Genomic DNA, 25,090 nt, shown 5'->3' on the forward strand with positions numbered 1-25,090 from the left:
CTATTGTCGGTGCCGTTGTTGGTGGTATTGGTAAATATTTTTCTCGCTTTTTTTTTAAATCCATCTTTTTTGTGATCTTTTTTCTTCCATGTCATGGATTTCCTGTAATACGGAAGTCAAGCATTGGTCCAAAACAGTTCACAGTCAATGATTCGCTTTTTCCCTCTATTCTTTGTGCATGATGCTAATGGATATGATTTAATCGTTCTATGCAATAGCGGGTATTATCCTTATTGGCGGTGCCTTAATATGGATGAATCGACGCAAATCCCACCGAACGAAGAAGGTTGCTGAATTCGAGGACTTCGGACTAGGCGATCACGATTTCCCGCATCATCGTTCCCCACCCATGGCAACAGCGGCAGCCGTTGGTACGCCTTCGTCCCGGCCTACAGTTTCTCCCACGTTGCCACGACTGAATGAACAAGGAAACTACTACAATGAAAATCCAGAAGCATATGCGAGAAATCCATACAACTATCCACAAGATAGATATACGACCGACATGTCACCTGGAGGTCAAATGTACTACCAACCGCAACAAGCTTATTATGAAGACGCTGGTCCCTATTATTACAACCACAATGTCGCACCTGCTCCTATACCTCCTGAGCACGGTGCATCACAGGGCGCTTATCCTGCAGAAGGATATTATTATAAGCCTGATGTGGTCGACGATAGGCATCCGCAGCGTTTATAAGTAAACGACTTGCCGCCAGAAATTGTGGAACACAGTCTTTGCGAGGAACCATAGGTTATTCGTATGGATGCCGTGAGAAAAAGCATAACATCCTATTGCCCCAGCCGCCTTTTTAATATTTCTTTCCGACCCATGAGTGAGTTACCTTATTATATTCTTTATATTTTTTGTAAGGATTACAGTATACTATTATTAAATATTCTTTTTTCAATGAATTGAGCAATATTATGATAAAACATACAAGTGCGAAAAGATGGGAAATGGAGTGGAAAAAGAGAAGAGCAGAAGAATAACTTAAGAAAAAAAAACTGGGAAAGAAAAAGATTAAAAAAAAAAAAAAGTAGAATATACATGTGTAAATAAGTGCGAAAACTAATAGTAAAACAAAAAGAAAAATAGGAAACAAAATAAAATACAAAGCATAATATACATAGTATCACATGGATAGAGGAAGGTAAACATCGGAAATGAATGGAACGGGTTAGTAAGTCGAGGCAGTGGATGCGGATGCGATACTGTTTTCTTTCTCGTCTTGACGATTTCCTATCGGCACAGTGTAAAGGTTAGTAGCAGAATAAAAGGTTGGGAGGTGAATCGAAATGTTTTTACTTACGAATTTGATCTGCTAACGCATAACATTGCTTTGCTTCGTCATCGTTCACGGGTTCACCGCCTAAGCCATGTTGGTGGTAATATCCTACACGTTCAATCGCTTCGACGTCTTCCATGGCAGCCGCGTCACGCCAGTAAGACAAGGCGGATTCTTGATCGCGTTGAACACCAATGCCTTCCTCGTAGCACTTGGCCACCTCGACAAAAGCTTCACTTCCGCCGGCTTTGGCTACTTCAAGCAATAACGTAAATCCTTTTACTGGATCCCGTGGGACCCGACCCCACCCGTTTAGTTGATACAGTGCCACCATGATCTGGGCGTGGGTAACCGTAGTGTCACTGGTAGCTGCACGTTGGAACCAGCTAAAAGCGTTTGCTCGCAAATCCTCGGCTTGTTCTTTGTCTTGAATTTCATCGGCCATCGTATGCTCTAGTGTGCCGATGGCTAACTGGGCAAGAGGTCCACATTGAAGTTCGTCCGCCCGAATGTACCATTGAAGCGCTTCGTATCGATCGATGTGCTGCTTATCGTATCCTTTCTCAAAATAGCTACCCACCATCAACGCACTCAAGCCATCGTTTAGCTGAGCGGCTTGCCAGAAATAAGCAAACGCCGTGGCATAATTTTGACGCACACCGGCTGTGCCTTCGTGATAAAAGTTGCCGAGCATACGCAAGGCTTCCGGGACCCGAAGCTTGGCGGCTTTATCCAGATTTTCCACGGCTTCCGAGAATTTTTCTTGATTATACTGAAGCAGACCAAGTTCATAAGTTGCCCTTGCATGGCCACGCTCAGAGGCTCTCGAAAGGTACTTATTGGCGACCACGAGATTGGGTTCCAGATTCGCTAATCCTTGCCAGTGAAAGACGCCGACGCGATACAGAGCTTCCGGGAGTCCTGAAGCTGCAGCTTTTTCAAAGCATTCGAATGCGGCTTCGACATTCCCCTCTTGGTAATGCAGTTGACCGAGATAAAAGATCGCATCCAATGACTGGCCCTTGTCAACGGCTCGTTGGTACCACTGTTTGGCTTCCTCGCAATCTAGCTCCACTCCTTGTCCTTGCTCGTAACATTGACCGATCAAGAAATATCCAAAGCTTAATACTTTGGATTCTTCTTCAGCAAGAGATTCGCTATCATATTCGCGATATACGGCCTTGAGGTCTTCGAAAGCCTTGGCATGATTCTTCTGGACCCCGCCGCGGCCCTGCAAACAATAATCAGCTAGCATCACCTTGGAAACAAGATGTGTGGGTGCTTTTCGGAACCATTCGACGGCTTTCAAATGAAGACCCATGGTACGACATGCTTCGCCCGCATATACGATCGCCTGTGTATTGTTCTGTCTCGCAGCTTCTTCGAACAGATGCAAGGCCGTCTGGAAGTCGCCACCAATGAGTTGATTGCCCAGACCGTTTTGATGAGCTAATCCCAGTTTGATGAGCGCCGGTATGTCGCCCAATTGTCGTGCACGGTCAAGCCAATCGTAAGCGTCAATACCGTCCCAGTTCAGATCCGCACGCTGTTCTCGCTCCAAAAGCATGGCGAGTTCCCGCATACACCCAGGATGATTAGCCGAAGCGCCCTGATCGAATCGTTTCCGGGCTTCGGTGTCATTGCCTCTTTCAATAGCGAGCATGCCCAGTTCAAAACACGCATGACCTTCGCCTTCATCGGCAGCTTGTGTCAACCATTGAATGGCCTCTTCTTTGTCTCCCGCCGCTTGGCTATGATGTAAAAGCAGATAGCCTATACAAATACCGGTCAGAATCTGATGCCGTGTACAAGAACCGATCTTTTTCTTACCTAGATAATAGCGTACTTGTCGCGCTTGGTATCGCGTTTCAGGAGAATGATGATTCATCCGATCCAGATGCGGTTCAAGTCGTCGGAATTGTTGGATGGCTTGGGCATGCTTTTCTCGTTCAACGTATAATTGGGAAAGTCGGAACCTGGCATGCTCCTTGGCCCAAGAAAAGGCGGTAGTTTCTTGTGCAATGGCTGCTTCGTACCAGACCATGGCTTCGTCAATATCTTGAACCGTACCAATGGCCAGATCACAGCATTGACCTGCCCCCCAAAAAAAAAAAAAAAATATGGCATGAGTGAACAACGAGTTTTTACAAGGCGTTAAAAAAAAGTTACCTAGCAAATAACGTGGATCGACCGAGGCTTCCCCAGCGTTTTGTTTCACCATATCGCGGAGCCATCCGTAAACTTCAGCTTTGTCCTTGTCATTGCCTCTCCGCTGAAGTACGACGTGTTGGCTTTTGGCAAGTCGAGCAAGCCACCCTACTTGGGTCAGGAGCCCGTGCTTTTGAGCAACCAAGCTATACTGTTGCAGGGCTTTGGACCAGAGGGATTGTCGCTCGTACAATTCGGCTACCAGAAGGTTGGCCCTAGGGAGCTGAATTAGAAAATAAAACGAATGATGTTTAGCTGTAACGAAGCACTTACTTTGTGTACCCTTTTTGTTGGGCTTCCTTTAGGCAGGCTAAAGCTTCATCCAGATCGCGCGGAACGGCCCATCCATTTTCGTGGTATTGCGATTTCACACACCAAGACATGGTATCACCCATGGCGATTGCCTTGTCAACGCACTGTAGGCCAAGCATGTAGCGCTGTTGATCGCTGACATCGATGCCAATTCCCGAGTTGTAAAGAGCCGCCAGTTCACGGTAAGCACCTGCGTCATTCATAGTCGAGGCTCGCTTAAGCCAATAAAATGCTTGCTTGTAATCTTCAACACAGGCGGGACGATCAGCGCGAGGCGGTTGATGCTTTTTCATCAGTAACTGGCCAAGCATCACCATGGAAGCAGCATATTTCTGATGCGCAGCACGCTCAAATAACCGTTGCGCCATGGCCAAATCGATCGTAACGGGGTTCAGCCCCTTGTAGTAATAGAGACCAAGGCAGTGTTGAGCGACAGCGTGACCTCCTTCGGCAGCTTGCTGGTACCAGTCAAAGGCCCGCTTTCGATCTTTCATGACCTTGTTGCCTTCGACGGTTCGATAGGTAAACCCATTGGACAGCATATCTGCCGCACTCACTTGAGCGTCGACGTCGCCTTGTTTCGCCCCGGCTTCAAAATACTCCAGCGCACGCAAAGGATCCGGTTCGACAATGGTACAGTCTTGAGCATCGACGATCCCTTCTTTGTAGCCGGCGCCAACCCAGTAGTAGGCTTCGGGGAATTTGTCATCGTTGGCGAGACGTAATAAATCTTCAAAGGCCGAACTCGGGTCACGTTGGACGTTAGCCCAACCGTTGAAGCGGTAACGGATCAGCATCAGCCTGGCCATATGACGCACTCGCACAATGTCATGCTCACGTTCCGCTGACAGCTCTGAGTTCCAATGGACGACTTTGTCAAAGTGGGTATACGCTTCCCCCCGGCGTCCCATTCGATGCAATAGCAGAGCCAATGATAGTTCGGCTAAAACGGATCCCAATTTGGCCGCTTGCTCGTACAACGTCAGTGCTTTCTGTAGGTCGAGCGAACATCCGCGTCCAAATTCGTATTGCTCGCCAAGAAATCCAAGAGCTCGTGTATCCTTCTGATGGGCCGCTTTTTGAAACAACTGCAACGCTTTCTTTTCATCTTTGGTTACTCCCATGCCTTTGTAGTACATATGACCTAATGTTCGTTGCGCAGGTGCATATCCCGCTTCAGTGGCCGCCTCCAAGTGGTGAATCGCACGAGCGTGATCTGGACCTTGAATTGTAGCCGCCTCGTCACAGTATGAAAGACCCAGTAGATAATGAACCACCGCCTCATCGGGACCCGTCACGGACAGATTCAGTGCCTGCTCAAAGTAGTGGATGGCTTTGGCAATATGGCGGTCCACAAGGGTGCCTTCACTGTACAATGAACCTAATTGTAATATGGCAGGAATGACGTTCTATTAAAGTTTCAGTGAATGACAATGTCAGTTGCCTTTGTTGTTTCAGAATTGTGTGATTTTTTTTATTTTATTTTTGGTTACCTTGTCAGCTGCTTGTCTGAGCAAATCAAGAGCGTAACTTGAATTTTGGTCGCGCACAGAAGAAGGAAATTCCAGTCGCCGCTGAATGAGCAAGACACCTAAAGCTGCTTGGGCGTCCGGATACGATTGGTCGACGGCACGCTGGAACCAGTAACGAGCTTGCTTCAGATCAGTCTTTTGGTAATGCCAACCCAAAGCACATTGAGCACGACAATTGCCATGGTGAGCGGCTTGCTTGAAATAGTCGATGGCTTGAATAGGATCTGCTTGAACGCCATCACCTTCGGCTAGCATTTTAGCACATCGGTATTGAGCTAGGGTGAGAAAGCGTGTGGAGGAAGGGTCAGAGGCGTCGGCTGCCGCGATGGCCCGTTGAAAGCATTGATAGGCGGCCGATTTGTTCACTTTGCCGTCGGAACAGTAACCATTGTAGTAACATACACCAATCGAATAAAGTAATTCGGTGCGTGGATATTCATTCACAAGCTTCAGAAGTTCATCGAAACCTTGATGCATATCGATCGATGTCCCAAACCCCCAGATTTTGCACTGCGCAGCTTCAGCATGTAACACAGGGTCATTTGTGGCGTCAGCTTGGCTCACCAGACTTTCATAAAACTGGACTTTAAATTTGTCTTTGTCATCGACAAGTGGCTGTGTTGTAGGGGCAATAGAAAACTGACATTGCTGCGCTTCAATACAAGGGGCTCCGTGTAATTCTATTTGCTGCGGCACACGATCTTCGAGGAGGCTTCGTGACGACGTGGTTGATATGGAGGCTGTTTTCGAAGACCGCGCAAGCGATTGGGGTGGAGAGATGGCAATGGTTTTGGAGTGCAACGAAGCGGAGGAAATCGTCGTGAGGGTTCCTGAGGAAATGGAGGAAAAAAGGGCGGAATGAAGTGACGAGGTCGAAGAACATGTTGAAATGGAGGAGTGAGAATGGAAAGTGGGCGGGAAAATATCCAGAGAATCACGCGGAAAAACAGGATTGACGGATTGAGAAATAAAGTGAGCATGCAGTGCACTGGATGCCGTATCGCTTGCATCATAGTTTACACTAAACGAATCGTGTTCGTCGTAAACATAATCTTCGACGAGGATCGGTGCGCTCAGACGATGCGATGTATTTGTTGTTGTCGACGCTATCGAGGGTGGAGACGGTGATGATGGCGTTGATGAATTCGCTGATTTCGTGGGTAATTTCGGGGTGGACGATGGACGAGAGGGTGTTGACGAACCCTGACTCGCGTTGTTGATGTGATGGTGCTTAACGGCTTTGGATGTGACTCTAGGAGGCGTTTTGATATTTTGTCGTTTAGTCGGCTTGCTGGGATGGGCTCCCATGTTATGTAAATGACGATGGTGATGCTGAGATCACCGTGAACAACGTTGGATGAAGAAAATGGAAACGAAAGGTGATGGAAAACAAAACAAAAAAAAAATGTCGGGAAGCAAATAAAAACAACAAAAAGAGAGAGATAAAGACAAAAGAAGAGGGAACTTTTATAATAAAGATCGTCAATGTTTGTCGTGTGTATTTATATGGTGCCCTTTCTTTTTTCGTGGAAACGACTGGTTACAATGCTTACAGATTCCCAAAATAGTAAGCATGTTGGATCCCTTTCCTTTATTTCTTTTACCCCTTATTTTTCGTGGTTATACATGGATGGTGTTGGCGCCAAAACTGCAAACTCAAAACGGGTAATCCATGTGAAGTAGCATTGAGTGGGATAAAAAAAAAATGGAACAATGATCCAGCGTCTTTTTTGTCTTTATTACTTTCCCATTCATTTTCAACGTTCATCGGCTCGCTAACCTAAAATCTTGGCCAGATTACACTGAAGTTGGTTCGCTTTGGAACAGAAAGCCGGACCAAAAAACGGTATTTTGGTTACACGTCTCGCACGGTTCTGCTTATTTTGAGAAGCCCCATCGATTGAACCTCCGCCTAATGCTGGTGATGTGAAGGTCTCCTATTTTAGTCATTGAGACCATTCTTTCTGGTTTCCACCAATTGTTTATGTTGTCTCATTCTTGACCTGTTTGCGATACAGATGTAATCATGCTGCATTCATATAAACAAAAGCCAAAATCTTCAGGGACGTTTCACCACGTTACCGTAAACACTACCTTGCCTCTGGAAAACTTGTCCCACCTGTGGAAATGGAACTAGACAACTCGGCTAGACTCTTCATCCTATCATCGTACACTGAGTCCGAAAAAAAAGGGCGAGAATTCTTCTAGCAAGAAGCACACATGCACATAGATGGTATCATGTACCACATGATATTTCCTGTTTGGAGACTCTCCACATTCTCTATCTCGATACCTTTTTTTTTCTTCCGATGACCAGGCCATGAAATCATATGAAGCACAGCAACATATCCATGATGGCAAAATGCTTCATGTTATCTGAGGCGCAATTGGTACATTGAAACGGTAAACAAAACAGTAAAAGAATTGAAAACGGCGGAATTATGGTAAGAATAGGCATGTCATATCTAGGTAACCAGCTGGTCTCATCTTATGACCCACTGACACGTTCTGCTAAAAAAGCCATAAACATCTTGGCTGGATGATTATGCCATGGATCAATAGGATGAATCGAATAACAAAGAGCCGATGAGAAGACAAACAAGAATGGTTTTCCTTTTGCAAGGACTTCAGCCTGTATAGTTACACCACCTTATCATAGATTGCACCCTTTTCTCCGTCAATCTACCGAAACCGAAAATTGGGCGCAATAGTTTAAATGAATAGCACGTTGACTGGATTTTTTTTTCTTGGACCGTCAGCCTTAACTGAACATGAGTTCAACGAGATACTAGTTTTAGTGATGTTCTTTTTTTTTCGAGTCCAGATTTTTTAATTTAAAAAAAAAAAAGTCAAAAGACGATTCGGATTGTTGTTGTATCCACTGGATAAAAAGAAAAGACTCGGAAAGTCAGAGGACTTCATTGTCCCGAAAAACCGTGATAGAACCCCATCTTTTCACTGCAGGCGGGGAATCAAGGTCTAAATGAGAACAATGTAGTATTCAATATGGTCGCAGTTGGAAAGAAAAAAAAGGCTGTTACAAGAACAAACCCATAGATTCGCCGCAGGCGTTCATCAAAGGTAACGTAGCACGTTGTCACTGGTTACGCTTGGATTTTCAAACTTGGTAAAGGCGACTGCATTCGCTGATGTGTATTACATAAAATTACAACTAGGATTAGGCGTAAGCGTAGTACGGTGAGGTCGGTTGAGTGTGACGGTAAGACCGATTATAATGTTGATAAAAGTCTCTCGATAATGGCAATCACCTAGGTAGAAACCATGGCGAAAATTCGTCAAATCCATGTCATATCTTTCCAGTTTTCTCTATAAATAGATTTTTACCTCATGAACATCTGAACGTTGTGTTGGATCCACGATGAGCATGCATCGAATGAGATCACGGAAGCCTTCGCTGTATGGGTCGTGTGAAGGGAAGATATATTGACCATTCAAGATCGTTAAAGCCATCGAGCCACCCATATCATTCATCGTAGCCTCAAAAGGATTCTGGCCATAAGCGGCTGCATATAATGTACACCCTAAACTCTATCGAAAATGATTCAGACAACACTAAAACAAAGATGCAGGGATCCTTGGAATTCCTTTTTCTTTTTCATCCCTTACCCATATATCAACCTTCTCATTAAGCTCTGATCCAGTCTTAACATCATAGAGTTCAGGTGCCCTATACGGCATAGTAGAATGTTCAGCTGCAATATCCTAAAAATGGGTTACTGGTCAACAGTGGTGTCTTGGCAAAATCAGCAGGATTATTTCATCATCCTACTTGTTGCAGTAAACCATCTTGTCGTGTCTTGATGGAAGTTCTTGCTCGTGTTACGGATCCAAAATCCATCAGAACCGCATTCTCGCCATCATCCGCTATCAGGATATTACCTGGTTTGACATCTCGATGGGCTTTTTTTGACGATGAGTAGTTATCAGCACGATGTGTTTAACGACATTGTCTATGCAGGTGGATGTAGTTACCATAAGGTACAAGAGCGCCCGTGGCATCAGATGACTGCTCTGTTGGCTCATAAAAAGTGGTTGAATACGACATCTGTGGAGAATGCAGATTATCCGTCACCGGTGAAGCGGTGAGATAGGGTTGGCCGGTAATGGTATTGAACTCTTCGGGATGAGTCACTGGTATTTCAGGTAATCGATAGGTATGCAACACACGCAGCGCATAACACACTTGCAAAATCAAACGGAGAAGAAGCGGTTCGGAAAAATGGGTCTTGTTCACATTATTGGCATTGATACAATCCTGCAAGTTGCCTCGCTATGCATCGTTCCTGTTATTGAGTTTGTTGCTCCATGTACCAGAGTTCATGGGAACCACTTACTTTATAATAAGGTAGAAACATATAAATAGTTTTGGACCCATCCGATTCCGTGACTAATGCCGTATCCTTTGAACGAAAACCCTGTAAGTGATGGTGGGGCGGATCGCAATACTTGATCGGTCTTACCTACCAGCACTTGAATAATATGTTCGTGTCTAAACATGCGATACATATCAAGTTCTCGCATAGCATCCGCTACTGCCTGGCTTCCAAAAGGGCACCGGATCTTTTTCACAGCCAACAAACGGTGTTCACTAGCGTCTTCCACTAGATACACAAAGGAAAACCCACTACAAGACCAGAACATGAAAAAGGCGTTGTTGAGTGAATGGAACCCGCGTACGTTCCGTCATTGCTTCCATGGCGCCATCACTTTTTTTTCACGGGGTCTGACGGAAGTTTCTTGGACACTGTAGTGACTCTTTAACAAATGCGTTTTGTTTCCGAGTGTTCCTCTTCATGATAACCCGTGTATAGTGTGGTGGCGCCTTGATTAGGGAGAATATTTACCCTTCACCCAAGAGTCGAATCAACTTGTAACTGCGTCGATTGATTTGGAGCGTCGGATTGGCAAAACAGCAGGACGTGATGGCATAGATGCTGTCTCGAAAAGTAGACAGAAGCGACATGCTATTAAAGTGAAGCCAAAGATTCTCTTTTTTTTTTTATTCAGCTCAGCAAATCGGGCCATCGTTCAGGCCGTCTCATTTCAGCACCTTTTTGTGACGCCCTTTTTTTTTTCTTACGATCATCATTCATGTATTTGACGTTCCAAGGCTTCTCCAGGCAGCTGCATGGAAAGACTCGTATATTAAACTCCTTGTCGATTAATAACCGCAAAGTAAAAGGAGTGATAGGGGCCTTTGAGTTTTGACCATAACGTTCCTTGTGTTTTAATGAAAAAGAAAAAGACGAGTTGGCCCAAACGAAAGGGAGTAGGTGCTCGTCTTTAACTTTGGCCAGCCCGCGCTATTTTGACACTCATGCTCTCAGATCCTATTATAAACGAGTCTTTCTTCTTTTGTAAGGCATAATACAAGCTAAACGGCAGCTTACAGCTTTCATAAATATGTGTCGTCATTCATGCAATTTGTTTCAAACCATCGTCAAGCGCGAATTTGGAATCTTGTTTCTTTCTTCGCGACCGCCCTGGATGCAGCTGCTCTCCTTTGTATCAACGCATGCTTATGCGGATGCAATGACGCACCTGTTTTCAGACCCAAATGAGGCGCCACAATCGAAATCATTGAGATTTGTTTGTCATACAGGCGATCTAATAGTGCTAGGAAAATCGATACACACATATATATATATATACATATATATCGTACAGACGCGCTCGTTTTTCCGTTCTTGTTTACATTATTATTTCACTTTTTCATTTTCGAGCTTATTTGGCGTTGCATTTGACATGGGATTTCTGAGATTCAACAGAAAGAATAGACAACAACATCGACATAAGGAGTCCAGTCTGCCGTCACCACCATTGTCCACCCAGGATCAAAAAATAACCGACTACCGTCCATGGTCTCCAGTCCAATCGCCTATTGCCGACTCTTTTATGAGCAGCGGGACACTTATCGGAGACCATTTCATGGAAAACAACTCACGCCTGTTAATTGATGACATGGAAAAAGGGTTCCCTTTCTCTGACAAAAAGCCATCAGGTAGAGTAGAGTTCATTTCGCTGCTATTCCTCAAAGAAAGTGGAGTGTCATCTGACCTATCGCGGCGTCGACCTTTTTTGGCTCGTCTCGGTTTTTTTTTTTGGCTTTTTTTTTGGTTTTTTTTTTCGTCATGATTAGCAACATTAATCTCGCCACAGCGTCCTGAAAGTATCCCAGTTGGCAGTCAGACTATCCCTGCATCACCAGAAATTTCCCATGAACTTAATGGATCGAAAATAAGTTTCCATGGAAGCACCACTATCGGTCCACCTCCTGCAGCGACCCTAAAACATACTGATATCAATCCAGCCAAACCTTTATCTCAATCTGGGTCCTCGATTCAGGGCAGCGCATCCCTTACATCTTCATCTACCGCTTCTCCACATACTGCTTACTCGTCTGGGTACAAACAAACCCATCTACCTGACTCGGATGCATCAGAATCCGATGCTTCCTCGGGCGCCAAGCCAGAACCATTTTCGAAATCGGCCCATCAATACCTCATGAATCGAATGAAACAACGGCATCGTGAAGAGTGTCGACGGTCACTCTTGATGACATCCGATCATCCACTTGCCAAGACGAATCGCTACTCCCAGTCGGTAGCAGCGCTCCATTATACCGAGAACACGTCCCCTTCACGTGTAACGCTAATCGATTTACCGCCTCAAGCTCCCTACATGGCCCGATCCACTTCTCTCATGACAGATCTATATCAAAAGTCGCAGCTTCCCGCACACGCCAAAAGACAATCACTGCAACTCACCGACGCTGATTTCCATCCATCACGGCTTCTACAAAACCAGCCTCTTCTCGCCCAGCCCCATCCAAGTCCTGCAGCTAAGCTTAATTCTCCCGCCGCTTTCAATCATCAATGGATACCTTATCAATATCGTCACTCGGTGGATGACCTGCAATTGCAATCCATGTATGGTTACGTGCCTGACAGTACAAAGTATGTTGCTTCCACTGGACGACCGATCTATCGTCCATGGGACAAGCATTTGGCCAGAGCTTCAGCTAACGTGGATCGCCATTCTATTCTATCTGAACCTAGTGCGACACGGGGGTCTGCTCCATTCCATATTACACGATCTCCCATGGAATCCGTCCCTGAAAATGTCCCGTTTCCCAGCTCGACTGCCGAAGACGAAACCGAATCCATGGCTCACATGTTTCCCCCCACGAACCCACAAAAGACAAACACGGAAAGAAAGTCTGCACATGTTATCAAGCATCGGATCAGCGCGTTACAGCGATCAACGTTTTCGGAACCCAATCTGAGCTCCATTGCTGAACCCGAAGAACCGTCCTTGAAGGAAATACAAGATTCCATTCGAAAGAATCTGGCCAATTTGAACCACGCTATAAAAAGTCCTGTTGCACTCACTCCCCCGGAGGCTGCGTCGAATGCATCTACTGGCAAACCTACCTCTTCTTCTCAAATTTCTTTACGATCGGGTCATCGATCCACCTGTACAAAGCATAAATTGCCTTTAGACAATCACAGCAATATTTCACACCGCCAAGCCAAACAGCACTCCCATGGATGCGAGCACCGCCGTCGGCTTCGAAAATCATCATGTTCCGTTCATTCCCACAAGGCACGCGCACCTGGGACCGACGAGCATCGCCCTGGATGCCCTCACGCGAAATTAAAGTTGGGGCATTCATCTCCTACTGGCAACGCGGATGTGGCCGCAGACCAAGGGATACCAAGCACGGCGGAAAATGATGGCAAATCCGAAGTTTCCGTGCAGATTTTTACCTGTAAGCATGGCAAACCCATCCATCGCCCAGAGCCACAGAAGGTACACAAAACAGACGTCCAATGTGATTTACTGAACCATCATCACCATCATCATCACCACTTTTATCACCACTATCATTGTCCACGCCACTGCTGTCGCTGTCATTGGAACGAAACATGTGCCTATCAGGATGTCTGCCACTAAAAGTAAAGCAAACCGTTCCCTTTCACGTCTCCCAACTTGTGAATAATCGAAAATTTGCACGCGACGAAATAATAATATTTTAACAACTATTCATCATACCACTTAATACAACTTACTTATAAAGCTGTCTGCGCTGTAAACAAATCTTTTTTTATATATAAAATGAATGTATAAAACTATGTTGTTCTCCTTTCCCGGTTTGCATTTTGGTCGCTGATTCCAATCACTGTGGAAAGCTTTCCAAATCAAATACAGTGGTATAAAAAGAACGATTTCAACGTATGACCGGTAGCTGGACATCAACGACTAGAGGAACTCAAATGAAACAATGCGGGTGGTTTTGTTTATGTATGCGCGAAATCAGAATTATGGCTTGTTCACCACTTCATATCCGGATTTTTCTTGTAAGCTTCATAGGCTTCTCGGTTAAAGATGGATAATTCGGTCTCATTTTCTGTAACCAGAATAAATAAATAAATAAAAGGTCAAACCCAGTTTACCGTGCCAAAAGCTCTTTTTGTTTGCTTACCGATACCGAGCCAGGCGAGCGTAGCGGCATCATCGGCGAGAATCAACTTTTCGTCGTCCTCCATATTGATGATCAGGTTTTGTGTCTAAGAAGAAAGAAACTTTGATTTAAAAAACCCACGTTTTTATTTTCAATACAAGCATAACCATGCGAAATACCTTATGTCCGTGAGCCACAGTGTAGATCTTGATGGTATCTATTGTTGAAAGTAAGGATTAGTTCAGACGACATTCACAGTCATGCATGCAACTGTTTCACGGACTTACCTAGCTGAACAGTCTGGTAGGGTTTCCATCCCGACGTGGTGTGGATACCTAATGGAAACAAGTGAGAAGGTTATGAGCCTGTAATTGTTTATGCATGCTTCAGCTATTAATTAACGTACGCTCTTTGACCAGCGATTTCAATTCACCGACGGTGGTTTCTTCCAGATTGATGTGTTGCAAAACCAAGTTTTTGCATGTGCGATATTCAAAGTTCTTGATTACTCTGACGGTAATCGTGGCATCAGTTGTTGGTTTGGCGTGGTTGGTAAGGTCGTCCATCGGGGTAAAATTACAATAAACAAGGTTTTGGTTCGAGGTATCGTTTCAAGAAATTTTTCACTTCTTTGAAAAAGAAGCAACGAGAACAAGCGGACATTTAAAACGCGAACAATGAAAGATGTTGGATCCATCTGTCCAACACATGAATGTAGATCGCAGAAAGCGTGGCAATACGCGTCAACTGGCAGTAATAATATATATTATCTTATTATGTTGAAGAATCCGATGGCCTGAAGCACGGCATGCTTCCAAAGAGATGATTGGTGGATGCATGATAGGAACGGTTTTACAAAAGAGGTTTTGTGAGTCGCATGGATGCTGTACCAAAGAAAATAAAAAACAGGATACAGTTATATCGTCGAATAATATTACCTGTTGAATGTGGGTAATTTGATGGAAACATAATATAAAAGTACGCGTATGGGCAAGTGTTTCTTTTTTATGGGAGCCCAAGGAGGACTTTCAAAGTTGCACAGGGAAAAAAAGCGTCTCGTTTTTTTTTATTTTATTATTTTTGGTGCTTTGTTGGATAAATGGCTTTTCCTCTTTTATCACCATTTCGCGCAGGCATGACCGATTTGCAAAATACCGATGACGACTATGTTTCTAAGGAACGTAGTCAATTGAATTCAAGCCCCATGACCTTGTTCGACAGCCCTACCAAATATCAAGGCAGATACGCTGAAAGATATCGGTCCCTGATACGCGAATCACCACCTGCTAATCTCATGGTGAGAACGCCCACAGAGGAAATACGTCATTACAGCCATCATGCCAAGGAATCATCAGACGATGTTTACAGTCCCAGACACCACCGTAGTCCGGCGTTTCCCACTTTGGGCGATGCCGAAGAGTCGCCTGTGAGAGGAGAATCAAGCTATGCACGTACCCGGCCATGGCCGTCTCACGAACGCGACGACATGAAAAACCGTGACGATCAGATCATGTCGCTGTCGGTGTCTCCTTCTAACCAACGCGAGTTCTCCGTCTTGTCGTCGACTCGTCGATCCAACAAATCTGTTTCCCAGACTGTCACGGCTCGATCAGCTGACACCAGAAACACCAAGGTGAATAGTCCAGTCAAAGAAGACCGCCCCACTGCAGTGCGCTCCTCCTATACCGTATCAACAAGGGAATTTCATGCATCGCCCACCATCAATGACCGTCCATCCTCACCTGTAGAACCTCGGTCCTCCTCCTCTTACATACCTTCCGCTTCTCCTCAAGAACCACGGTCCCTCGCTTATACACGCAAACTTGTGGCATCGCCTCATGAAGCACATGCATCTTCCTATACAAAGACGACTGCGGCTTCACCTCATGAGGCGCGCTCCTCTTCCTACAAACGCACAACGGAGACATCACCTCTAGAAGCACTCTCGCCTTCTTATACACGGACAACAGAGGCATCATCTCTTGAGGCACGCTCTTCTTCCTACAAACGCACCACTGCAGCCTCACTTTATGAACCCCGTTCACGCACCGTGGAGACGACACATCATGAACCACGCTCAACCGCTGCCTCACGTATACCAGCCAAGCCGCCGCATGAAACGCATTCTTCGCTTACAAATTACGGAAGGACGAGCTTACCGCAAGAATCACATGCATCAATGGTACCACGTGAGATAAACGATGCATCAGAGGAGAAACGGTATTCGCTACCCAAACAGACAGAGAGCCATGATTTGGAGGAAGAACAGGTGTCTCCTTCGCACTTTTACAGAAGCCGACCGATTTCCAAAGGAGTCCGTCCAGCCACTTACAGAAGCCCAGTTAGGGAGGAACCTTCTCCTTCGCGATTAGCCAAGGAAACGAATCCAGCCAAGGAGGAACCCTCCCCGTCACACTCAGTCAAAGAAAAAAACTCGCCTGTGACGGGCCGTATGTCTTTCAGCAATCCAGCCAAGGAGGAACGGTCTCCTTTACGGTCAGCCATCGAAAAGAATCCACCTGTAACTGGCCGCACGTCTTCCGAGCTGCATAGCGATTACCACGTTGCCAAAGAGATTCGATCATCCCGGGAGTTGCATACAGAGAGACATTCGCCTGTGGTAAATCGTTCGTCACCCCAGGAACAAAGGGACATTGGCTTATCCAAAGATCATCATCATTCCTCGTCTTATCACGAGCCTCCTGCGTCTGTACCACATCCTACGCATACACGACATTCTCGCGCACCAGAAAGAAGAAAAGCCAAAGAGATTCCTCATTACATGATGTCGACGCTTTCGTATCAAAGCCGTCTTCAATCGCAATCACAATCGGAGCATCAGCGCCTTCGAACAGTGAGGACCGGCGGAATCACGGTAAGCATGATGATTGGTTACTGCAGGTAGGATGGATTGGTCCTGATGTTCATGCTCCATAGAAACGTGTCGGCACGTCCAAAGTCCCGCGTTACCGAGCGACGACCCGTATCAATGCTATCGATGATATTCGCAATGAAATGACGCCCGAGGATACATATGTTCCTTTAGCCGCGCGTATTAAATTATTCGAACAAGGACTTGGCAACGGCCTAGTATCCGCGCCTCCCAAGATGACGAATGAGCCCAGCGTAAGCGAAAAATTACAATCACTGTCAGAATCACTCGTTGACGGAATATCTTGTTAGCACTCTTCATCATCGTCCCATCCTAGACCATTAACACGACCGCGGTCTCCTAAATTTTCAGTGCGTCAACGATCACATGCTACCAGGTAAGAATTATTCCGTGAAGTGGAAAAGAAGAAAAAAGGATCATCAACCTGATGGATATTCATGGTTAGCCATCGAACGCTTGATGAAGAAATACAGAGTGCGACAACAGTAAGTATGGTAGAGAAGAGTGGATAGGGTTCATGAAACTCATGAAGAATCGCTCTGTTCAGTCACAGCGACCAAATGCAGGACAAACTTCTGGTAAAAGACCGACATCCACAAGATCACACCATGCAGTTGATCGAAATGCTACGAGAGAACGAATTGCTTCGCAAAATACACACACTTCCTCGTCTGCGTCTTCATCTTCACAAAATCGAGTGATCAAACAGCCAGTCAAAAGAACAAAATACGCAACCCATACACCAATTCAAGTTCAGGTATGGTTTTATTGATGAAACGGTCACGGCTGTAGTCCAGTTTAATAATGAAATGAATAGCCTTTCCATTTTGCTACGGATGAGCGAGCAAAGCAGCACGAATCCTTTCGTGCGAGGCTCCATGAATGGAAAAAAAAGGAAAAGGAGGCCTCACCCGCCACACGATCCGGTGTACGGACCCCTCATTCTTTGACCAAGCGTGGCAACGAATCAATGACGAGCGACAACGTGCCTACGAAAAGGCGCAAGGTAAGCCAATCACGGTGTCTATAATTATTTGATCCGGACCAAAATGATCCACCATAGCTCACATGGTCTTAGGTTGATCAATCTCAACGTCCGGTACGCTAATTATACTCAATCAATTTAAACCATATACAAAGAGATGATCCAATCCTATCTTATATCCAAATTATTAAACAAGACCGTTCTTTCGCATGCGTCGTATTGAAAAATAATAAACCAAGCACCATTTCACTGTGAATCGCAAGAAAATGCTCCGCACAGAGTAGAAATTGCGGTCGGATGAGCGACTCATCTTGTGTCGCAATTTGAGCAGATCATAATTTCCATCGTTGTAGAAGACAAACGCCTGTTTTGTTAAAACTTATGGTAAGTAATGGCAGGGGATCGGCTATTTTATAATAAAATGTCAAAATATTTATCGCGTGCAGGGTCCGAGCAATATCCTCTTTCTTTCTTCTTTCTATTTTACTTTTAGCTTCTTTATCGCGGCTTCTGGTCATCAAGTAGCTTTTTTTTTTTTTTTTTTTTTTTTTTTTTTTTTTTTTGCTTTTTTTGTTTCGATGAGAAATATTTCATTATTAGACAATGCACATGCGGTTAAGGATTGAAAATAATTTTCTGCTTTATTTTCTGATTCCGCTGTTCATTTGCTACATAGTAAGCGTACAAGCAGTTCGAATAGACACTTGCTTGAGTTTATACCAAAAAAAGTCTATAAATAATATTTATCATCATCTTCAGCCAAATCCTCTACAAGGAACCGAAGTGAACGAGCACAAAAAAAACAAAAAATAAAAAATATTAAAAAATGCACGCAAAAAGGTAATTCCCCATCGGGGAGTCGAACCCCGGCCGTCTCGGTGAAAGCGAGAAATCCTAACCGCTGGACCAATGAGGAATTGTTGAAAATTTATTCTGCATATTCAATACATTGGTATAGGCCAAATTTTGCGCAAATATGATTGGTGGATGGCAGTGCGGGGAAGGAATGTGATAGTGTTATTTTCGCGGCTTCCAGATTTATTTGTTGGGCTTTTGAAGCAAATTTCATGTTTCTGTTTGCGTTTATGCTCACAGTCTGTGATCTGGATAACCATTAGAGTTATTTTTAAATCTTGCCGACACGTTATCACTTCTTCTATGCTGTTCTGAATTCTTTGAACTGTCGTTTTTGACTACAATAAGTCTACTACATCAGTTTTACATAGTGAAAGATGTGAGAATAAAAAGGTGATTTACTGGTCCAAATTGTGCCCCTCACGGAGCACTACTATTACCCTTAGGCCCCATTGGCAGCTTCTTTTATTGTGGCACGGAAGCTCAATGTGCCATGCTTAATTGTTAAGCATCTACTAAGATATTAATGCATTTAAATTAGTTGCATTGTATTTTCCCAGTGTGACCTTTGGACTATCATGGGTCTTCAGACTTGCCAAAATCTTTTTGACAAAATTCGAGTTGGAAATTATGGCCAGCCGACATTACTTTACTTCAGGATTTTCAATGCACCTTTTCTGTATGTAACCATAAACATTAGGCTCGAAAAATGATGTTATCAGCATAGACTAATATGATAATGGTTTTGGATACCCTGCTCTGCGGCTAAATTTAGGGAAAAGATAGGAACACTGAATACTTTTCTTGCCGAGTGATGGTAGTGTGAAATCAAAAGCGTGAAAGATGAATTGTAGTTTCGGTGGTAGTACCGTACGAGACGTCTTTGTAATATTTACTTGTATTATCAACAAGTAAAGCTCGCTGTCGATATGGATAATAAAGTCAATTAGGTATGGACTTTATATTGATGAGAGAAAAAATATGCTGGGAATGTACAGGTTTACAATGTGATGCGATGAGGAAAGGATAACTATCGCTTGATAGTGTGCAAGAATGAGGTGGGTTACTATGGCTTCAATAGACGATCCGATTGCTGAATAGATCGCCACGTTTGTTCTGCTAATGTAATGACAGACGATGGAAGCCCTATTGAAAAAGAAAGAAAGATGCGTAGGGTCATTGAGTAGGTGATGCATTGACAGCGAGAATCGTATTGATTCATTTTTACCTGCTAATCGGGCCACTTTCAGTCCGTGCGATTGTCGACAAACGCCCGGCTTGACTTTGTGCACAAACCAAAAGCTTCCTTGATCGTCGTGAGCTTCGTCTAGAGAAGTCATAAAACAGGCGATTTGATCGTAACGAGCCACGGCATCGGCTAGTTCATGGTAGTGGGTCGCAAACAAGGTACGGCAACCAATGTGATCATGCAAATAGTTCAAGATGGAGTAAGCCAGTGAAAATCCATCGGCAGTAGCGGTCCCGCGTCCCACTTCATCCATAATCACCAGTGACCGATCCGTGGCATGGTTCAAAATGGTGGCCGTTTCCACCATTTCCACCATAAAAGTCGACTGATCTTGAGCCAAATTATCACTCGCCCCCACACGACTGAAAATACGATCTACCATCCCAATGGTCGCGTGCTTTGCAGGCACAAAACAACCAATATGGGCCAGCAGGACAATGATGGCATTTTGACGCAGGAACGTACTTTTCCCACCCATATTGGGACCCGTCAACAACCATAACCGCTGACGCTCCGCCAAAGTACAATCGTTCTTGACAAACATACGCCCATTTTTTGCAAGGTTCGCTTCCACCACGGGATGGCGTCCGTCCACGATGCGGATCTCATTCTCGAGGGTCATTGTCGGTCGTGTAAATCGATACTCGCGTGCCAGATAAGCAAAACACGCCAATGCATCCAACTGGGCCAAAATTCGGCAACTGCGCATGATCCCGGCCGAGTTTTCCAACAGGTCAGCGACAGTATCTTTGAATACCTGCTGTTCAATTTCCATAATTGATGCTTCCGTCAGTTCGATTTTCAGTGACAGTTCTGTCCATTCTTCGATGTGATAGCGGTGCTTTGACTTCGTCTTGTTGATCAAGGTGGCGGAATGCTGGGCTAATAATTTGCTGGCCCGAGAAGCGTTCAGTTCCACGACATGACGTAAAGGCCCGGTATTGACTAGTTGGAGCGAGTTGCCACAGAGACTTCGAAGATCGGCTTGAAGGGTTTCACGCTGCGAGTGCAACCAATCGAGTTGCTTGTAACAGCGTTTCAATTTTGGGCTAAAGTCACGGTGAATGTATCCATAATCTTGACCCTTCCCATCGCGGTTCGCAATTCGGTCGCTGTCGAAAGCCTTGTCAATGTGAGAGGCTAAGGCGTCATGGGAATCAAGCGATGCCATCAGGTCTTGCACTGCCACGAACCGATGGGCATCGTCACAATTTTTCCAGGCATCCATCAACAAGTTTTTCACATTGAACATGGCTTTCAAAGTAGCGCCAATTTCGATCAAATCGGTGTGCTGACCTCGATTCAGGGCTAACCGCTGCAAAGCGCGTTGCACATCTGAACTCTGTTTCAGCAGTAATCGAAAATCATCCAAAAGGTATCTGTCGTGGTGGAAGAAGGAAACCACGTCCAATCGTTTTTCAATGGCTTCCAAGGAAGCTAAAGGCGAAGCGACCCATCGAGCAAGTAAACGGGCTCCCGCATGAGTTACGGTATGGTTGATGACGCCCAGCAAACTGTCAGATCTTTTGCCCTCTTTAAGTGACTTGACAAGTTCAAGCGACGCCATGGCCGCACTGTCGATTCGCACGGTATCCTCCACAGCAAAACGTACAGGCGGTTGCAATTTCGGTTTCTGGTCCATGTGGGTCTCACCGATATACGAAAGTAGAGCGTTGGAAGCCGCATATTCCGCGTCGCCGAAAAGTTCGGATTCCTTTTCGGATTCGAGCTGGGTGGTGTCAGGCGATGCGAGTAACGGGTTGCTTCGAAACAACATAGCGACGGTTTGACGGCCGGTGTCAGCGTCAAAGGTAGTGTCAGGTTGGTACGTAACAGCAATATTACTGTCGCTTTGCAATGCCTGCAGCAAAAGCTGGTAATCGGGAATGGTGGATTGCAGTCGTTTTACGGATTCCGGGAGGATGACTTCGCGCGGATTAATGCGTGCAATATCGTCTTTGAAGGCGAGCCACTGGGTCTCTTGCATGACGAATTCGCCAATGGATAGATCGACCCAAGCTAGCCCGACGGAAGATGGTTCCAGTGCATTATTGGTTCGACGAGGCGAGACGGCCAACAGATAATTGTAAGCGTGTGAATCAAGGAACCGTTCCTCGACCACGGTGCCGGGTGTAATGACCCGGGTGATACGACGTCGAATCGCCGAAACAACGGGGCCCGGGGAAGGAGCGACAGTATACTGTTCACAAAGAGCAACGCGACATTGATGATGGTTGACAAGCATATCCAAATACTTCTCGAGCGATCGTGAGGGAAATCCTGCAAAGTCCACTACGACGCCACTAGCCACTTCTTTTCGAGTCAGTTTCAAGTCCAGCAACGACGCATAACGAGCGGCATGGGTATCATACAACTCAAAAAGGTTCATCACAGCATGTCAGTCTTGGTCAGTACGCCAACGGGCTTAAGGTTTTTTTTTTTTTATTATTTTACCTCGTAAAAATCGCCCACTTGCACCAGTAAAACACAGAGAGGATACTGGCGGGTATATTCGCGCACTGCATCAAGAACCACAGATCCGGTCGAGGCATGTCTTGGTGTCAGCGGTTCACAGGCTATTTCCTCTTTTGTTTTACACGATTCAAGGAGTGAAGCCGGATGAGCAGTGTGATGTATTGAATCCTGAAGGGCTTCGTGGCTAGACGTTGATGTGTGGTGGTGGTTATCGGCGGGGAAAATGTCGTTGAAGTGAGCGTGGGTGACTCGTTTACTTTGCGTCGAGGTACCGTGCAAAAAGCGTCGAGAGAAATAAATATAGCTTGTTTTGGAGACGTGACGATGCCATGGCAGAAGCGATCTTTGCATATCACTTTCTTCTTTGGCCGGATCACTGGGCCTGCTTTTTCCGAAAAAGAATAGATGAACACAGCAAAAGCAGGCACAGACGGGACTCGCGTGACGGCGAAAATGGGGGGGGGGGAGTCCACCTGTTTGCAAAACATGGGGAAAAACTATTGCGGTGATGATCATGAATGTTTGCTCAAAGGAGTAGATAGGAGAACAAAGGAAAATACACAAGAAAATAAAGACACTCCTCCATATACTCAACCAAGATGACTTTTTGAAAATCCAAAAGAGAAGATAGCAGACGAGAGGGGGGAACATGAGAAATGAATGGCGCACTTTTTGGTTTGTTTATTTATTGATACAAAAGAAAAAATAGAATTTCTCTTTTTTTAGTTACTCCAAATAACAAGTACTTGCAAAAGCAAAAAGAGACGTGCGCCTCTAAGAGTGCTTATGAAGTAACATTATATTGATGTTTGATGCATTGTTTTTGTTATCGATTAGACCAGATCCAGCTTAGAACTTCTTGCCGAACATGATGACCTGGAGCTGATCGTAACCGGACAAGACACCAGCACCAGCAATGGCACGGAGAATGTTAGCACCGGCACCCTTGAAGAGAGACTTGGTACCTTCCTTGGCAACGATTTCCTTGAAAGCGTGGAGGGAAGAGTCGTACTTGACGGCAGCACCGGAAGTCATCATCATACGTCTACGGACGGTATCAATGGGGTAAGAAGCTATATGTCGGAAAATGAAAAAGTTTGAGATTAGTTTTTGTTTTTGGAAAAATTTGAAATCATCCATGACACCATGGATGAAATATTATCGTAAAAGAAAAAAAAACTTACCAAGACCAGCACCAGTGGTAACAGCCCAACCAAGCAAGAAGGAAGCCAAGAAAGAGTTCTGGAGGTTGGTAGGCATGATGGGCTTGATGGAATCGTACATACCGAAGTAAAGACCACGGTAGACAATGATACCAACACAAGAGATGTTGAAACCACGGTAGAGACCGGCGATACCATCGGACTTCAAGGTCTTGCGGTAGACATCGAGAAGACCGTTGAACTGGCGCTCACCACCCTTCTTGGCGGACTTGGCATCGTTGGCAAGACGAGTACGAGCATAGTCAAGAGAGTAGACAAAGAACAACGAACAGGCACCAGCAGCACCACCGGAAGCCAAGTTACCGGCGAACCAGGCCCAGTAACCATCCTTCTTCTTGTCCTTGTTGAACATACGCTTGAACTTATCCTTGAAGGCAAAGTTCAAAGCCTGGGTAGGGAAGTAACGGATGACGTTGGCGGTGTTACCTCTCCACATGGAGATGAGACCTTCATCCTTGACGGTACGGCTGAAGCAGTCAGCAATACCCTTGTAGGGAGAAGCGAGACGACCCTGCTTGATCATTTCGTCCTGGTTCTGGATCAAAAGCTTGATACGCTCGATGGGGGCAGCAGCAGTCTTGGAGACGGCGGCGGAGACACCACCCATAAGGAAGTCCTATACAACAGAAACACGCGCGATCATCATCAGTATATTGAAAATAATTTTTTCGTCAAGGCGGGATAGTGCCGGAAGGTCGACTGATGATGTATTTTTTCCTTCCTTCGATAAGTTAAAAAATACTTACGATGACGAACTTGTTCTGCTCAGTGGCCATTTCTATTAGGAAGGGGTGGGAGTTAAGGGAAAAAGGGGGGAATCTGAGGCTTGAAGCGGCTCGAGTTTTTTTTATACCGGAGAAAACGGTGTTAAAAAATTTTTTCTCGCCCGCTGTCACTTGCGATTGGATGCGCTTGCCAGGGGTCACATCGGGATGTAAACAAATGAAGTCTGAAAGGCAGTCAATGAAGGATGATGGGACCTGTTTGGTTTCTCTCTTTTATTGTATGATATCATCACCGCTCAATAACCAAAACCCACATTCCACACCAAGCCAATGATCGACCTGCAAGGAGTCTCGCCCTCGGCTGTCAGCACCTCCACACATCATTGATTTCCACTCCACCACAACCCGTCCCGTCATTGCTATTTTCCATTCTTATCAACATAATCCAATCCCGTTCATTTATTCGACTCACATTTTTTTTTTTTACTCCACATCCCATTTCACAGCAACATGTATGCACAAGCAAAAAAGAGAAACCCTACAATCGCACAGACAACTAGCCTTATGTCACCATGCCAATTTGTCTGACGAATACCGGCACTAGAAAAAAAAACTTTTCACTTTTACTCTCTCAACTTTCACGTGTCACGAAAAAAAAAAGACAAATCTTGCTTGATTTTTTCTCTGATTTCGTGACGGAGGCTTATTCACGTAGTCGATACTATGAACATGCTGATTCGATGGCTATCATGTCATGGAGTCAGTCATCCCTGTCGATCTCTAGTTTTTTTTTTCTTTTTTTTTTGCCTCTGTTTCTTAGTTCATTCTTTTTAAAGCTGTTGCCAGTCGAAATGCTTAT

The 25,090-nt window shown here is 45.1% G+C and overlaps 7 protein-coding genes and 1 non-coding gene across 8 annotated transcripts; 2 read left to right on the forward strand and 6 right to left on the reverse strand.

Moving 5' to 3' along the window:
• The first annotated feature begins 7 nt into the window (after positions 1–7).
• On the forward strand, positions 8–1,040 carry BYT42DRAFT_589292 (uncharacterized protein). The gene has a single exon (XM_051570354.1). The coding sequence runs from the start codon at positions 254–256 to the stop codon at positions 698–700; it is 447 nt and encodes a 148-aa protein (XP_051418346.1). The 5' UTR covers positions 8–253; the 3' UTR covers positions 701–1,040.
• Positions 962–6,802, reverse strand: BYT42DRAFT_589295 (uncharacterized protein). The gene is made up of 7 exons (XM_051570355.1): positions 6,210–6,802; positions 5,303–6,171; positions 3,771–5,218; positions 3,459–3,712; positions 3,120–3,383; positions 1,314–3,062; positions 962–1,243 (listed from the first exon to the last, which is right to left on the reverse strand). The coding sequence occupies exons 1-7, from the start codon at positions 6,319–6,321 to the stop codon at positions 1,182–1,184; spliced, it is 4,758 nt and encodes a 1,585-aa protein (XP_051418347.1). The 5' UTR covers positions 6,322–6,802; the 3' UTR covers positions 962–1,181.
• A 1,330-nt stretch (positions 6,803–8,132) lies between these two features.
• BYT42DRAFT_589313 (kinase-like domain-containing protein) lies at positions 8,133–10,473 on the reverse strand. Its single transcript, XM_051570356.1, has 7 exons — positions 9,827–10,473; positions 9,697–9,762; positions 9,335–9,632; positions 9,132–9,262; positions 8,969–9,064; positions 8,687–8,890; positions 8,133–8,610 (listed from the first exon to the last, which is right to left on the reverse strand). The coding sequence occupies exons 1-7, from the start codon at positions 10,001–10,003 to the stop codon at positions 8,572–8,574; spliced, it is 1,011 nt and encodes a 336-aa protein (XP_051418348.1). The 5' UTR covers positions 10,004–10,473; the 3' UTR covers positions 8,133–8,571.
• Positions 10,474–11,672: 1,199 nt separating this feature from the next.
• BYT42DRAFT_589320 (uncharacterized protein) lies at positions 11,673–12,202 on the forward strand (the record flags this gene model as incomplete). Its single annotated transcript, XM_051570357.1, has 1 exon — positions 11,673–12,202. A coding segment is annotated over exon 1 (315 nt), but the record flags the coding sequence as incomplete, so codon positions are not given.
• A 1,173-nt stretch (positions 12,203–13,375) lies between these two features.
• BYT42DRAFT_589323 (uncharacterized protein) lies at positions 13,376–14,442 on the reverse strand. The gene is made up of 5 exons (XM_051570358.1): positions 14,233–14,442; positions 14,114–14,161; positions 14,006–14,043; positions 13,848–13,932; positions 13,376–13,772 (listed from the first exon to the last, which is right to left on the reverse strand). Exons 1-5 carry the CDS (start codon positions 14,390–14,392, stop codon positions 13,696–13,698), a joined length of 408 nt encoding a protein of 135 aa, XP_051418350.1. The 5' UTR covers positions 14,393–14,442; the 3' UTR covers positions 13,376–13,695.
• A 4,106-nt stretch (positions 14,443–18,548) lies between these two features.
• BYT42DRAFT_t157 lies at positions 18,549–18,620 on the reverse strand. The gene has a single exon. It is a non-coding gene; the product is annotated as a tRNA-Glu (tRNA).
• An 817-nt stretch (positions 18,621–19,437) lies between these two features.
• On the reverse strand, positions 19,438–22,733 carry BYT42DRAFT_589328 (muts domain V-domain-containing protein). Its single transcript, XM_051570359.1, has 3 exons — positions 22,263–22,733; positions 19,788–22,182; positions 19,438–19,705 (listed from the first exon to the last, which is right to left on the reverse strand). Exons 1-3 carry the CDS (start codon positions 22,632–22,634, stop codon positions 19,626–19,628), a joined length of 2,847 nt encoding a protein of 948 aa, XP_051418351.1. The 5' UTR covers positions 22,635–22,733; the 3' UTR covers positions 19,438–19,625.
• A 207-nt stretch (positions 22,734–22,940) lies between these two features.
• On the reverse strand, positions 22,941–24,318 carry BYT42DRAFT_589331 (mitochondrial carrier domain-containing protein). The gene is made up of 3 exons (XM_051570360.1): positions 24,253–24,318; positions 23,468–24,122; positions 22,941–23,356 (listed from the first exon to the last, which is right to left on the reverse strand). The coding sequence occupies exons 1-3, from the start codon at positions 24,280–24,282 to the stop codon at positions 23,133–23,135; spliced, it is 909 nt and encodes a 302-aa protein (XP_051418352.1). The 5' UTR covers positions 24,283–24,318; the 3' UTR covers positions 22,941–23,132.
• Positions 24,319–25,090: the final 772 nt, after the last annotated feature.

Source organism: Radiomyces spectabilis (genome assembly GCF_025331425.1).
Source record: "Radiomyces spectabilis strain NRRL 2753 chromosome Unknown BYT42scaffold_18, whole genome shotgun sequence".
NCBI classification, from domain to species: Eukaryota; Fungi; Mucoromycota; class Mucoromycetes; order Mucorales; family Radiomycetaceae; genus Radiomyces; species Radiomyces spectabilis.